The 1,364-nt window shown below is 42.2% G+C and overlaps 1 protein-coding gene across 1 annotated transcript in view; it reads left to right on the top strand.

The window, feature by feature from the left end:
- LOC116671201 (S-adenosylmethionine synthase) overlaps window positions 1-1,364 on the top strand; it is a gene marked incomplete at its 5' end in the record, with an annotated part of 8,212 nt that overhangs the window by 5,149 nt on the left and 1,699 nt on the right. Inside the window, 1 exon segment of the mRNA XM_032502242.1 lies at window positions 452-634. Within this exon segment, the coding sequence (XP_032358133.1) occupies window positions 452-634 (183 nt within the window).

Genomic DNA, 1,364 nt, shown 5'->3' with positions numbered 1-1,364 from the left:
CACAAACACACACACACACACGGGCACGCACGCACAAACACACACACACAAAGACACGCACAGACAGGGTACGCACGCACACAAACGCACGCACACACACACGGGCACACACGCACACACACACGTACATTAATGCCAAATTCATCTTAACCCTGTTTCTCAATCCTTTTATCAAAGAAAAATACCAAATATTTGTTGTTTCAGCACCTCAAATACATCTACGTTCTCTGATCGTATATTAAAGGAAATATTCTTTGGCTTTGAATTTGTTTTAGAAGAAGCGATTGGAAGACGTCACCTTGAAATGATGACTCTTTTCTTCAGACTCAGGGTTATGTTAATGCTTGTTCACGTTTCACTAACCTTAGTAACTCCCACTGAGATCTCTTTTTTCACATTAGCATTCTTTGTGTACATTGGATATGTAAATGTTTGAGCGCCTCTCTGCCAGGGCGATGCTGGAGTGACGGGCAGGAAGATCATCGTGGACACGTACGGAGGTTGGGGGGCCCACGGCGGGGGGGCTTTCTCTGGGAAGGACTACACCAAGGTGGACCGCTCGGCAGCCTACGCTGCCCGCTGGGTGGCAAAGTCTCTGGTCAAGGCCCAACTGTGCCGGAGGGTGCTAGTGCAGGTGAGGGAAACTAATCCTTCACAAATTTACGAGGCATCTGAGAGCTCCTTGCACCGGTTTAATGCTTTTCTTTTTTGCTGAAGGTCGGAGGAAAAACACTTTGACCGTTAGCTTTTGATGTGGTGCAGCTCTCCATTTCCTAAAGTAATTTTGGAAGATGAAATTGAACAGTATTTGCTGTATTTTCCCTTCATGCTTTGGTATTGTATCCTTCCACCAGGAGATTATGTCAGATAACAGATCATATATGTGTGAAGTTTCAGATACACATGTACTTTTGGACATTTATCTTATGGTCCAGTCAGGTTGAAACAAAGGAGTTAAAAATAAATCCTACTCTTAACCCTGAACCATGTCTTAAATACAGATTACTGACAAACCAAAACTCTCTCTATCACTCTAACTCCCCCCCCCAATAATCAAAACTGTGCTTTTCCTGAAGTTTTTGTTCCTATTTAAGGTTTTTGTTGCTTTTTTGTTGTATTTTGAATGTTTTTGAGGTTTTCCGACATTTCTCCCGGTTTTTGGAAAATTTGTGTCAATATTTGAAACCATTTTTTTGAATATTTTGTCTCCTTTTTGTTATGTCGTCCGCTTTCCGATGTTTTTGTTGCTTTTCTCGACAATCGTCACTACTGAACTTTTTTTTGTTGCTTTTTTGTGCGACTTTTTTCAATACATGCGTACGTGTCCTGGGACCTTCCTAGATAGAAGAAGCTCTCAACACCCC

Source organism: Etheostoma spectabile, chromosome 21 (assembly GCF_008692095.1).
Source record: "Etheostoma spectabile isolate EspeVRDwgs_2016 chromosome 21, UIUC_Espe_1.0, whole genome shotgun sequence".
Lineage (NCBI taxonomy): Eukaryota > Metazoa > Chordata > Actinopteri > Perciformes > Percidae > Etheostoma > Etheostoma spectabile.
Note: the sequence above shows the minus strand (reverse complement) of the source record. Positions and strands in the feature narration are given on the sequence as shown.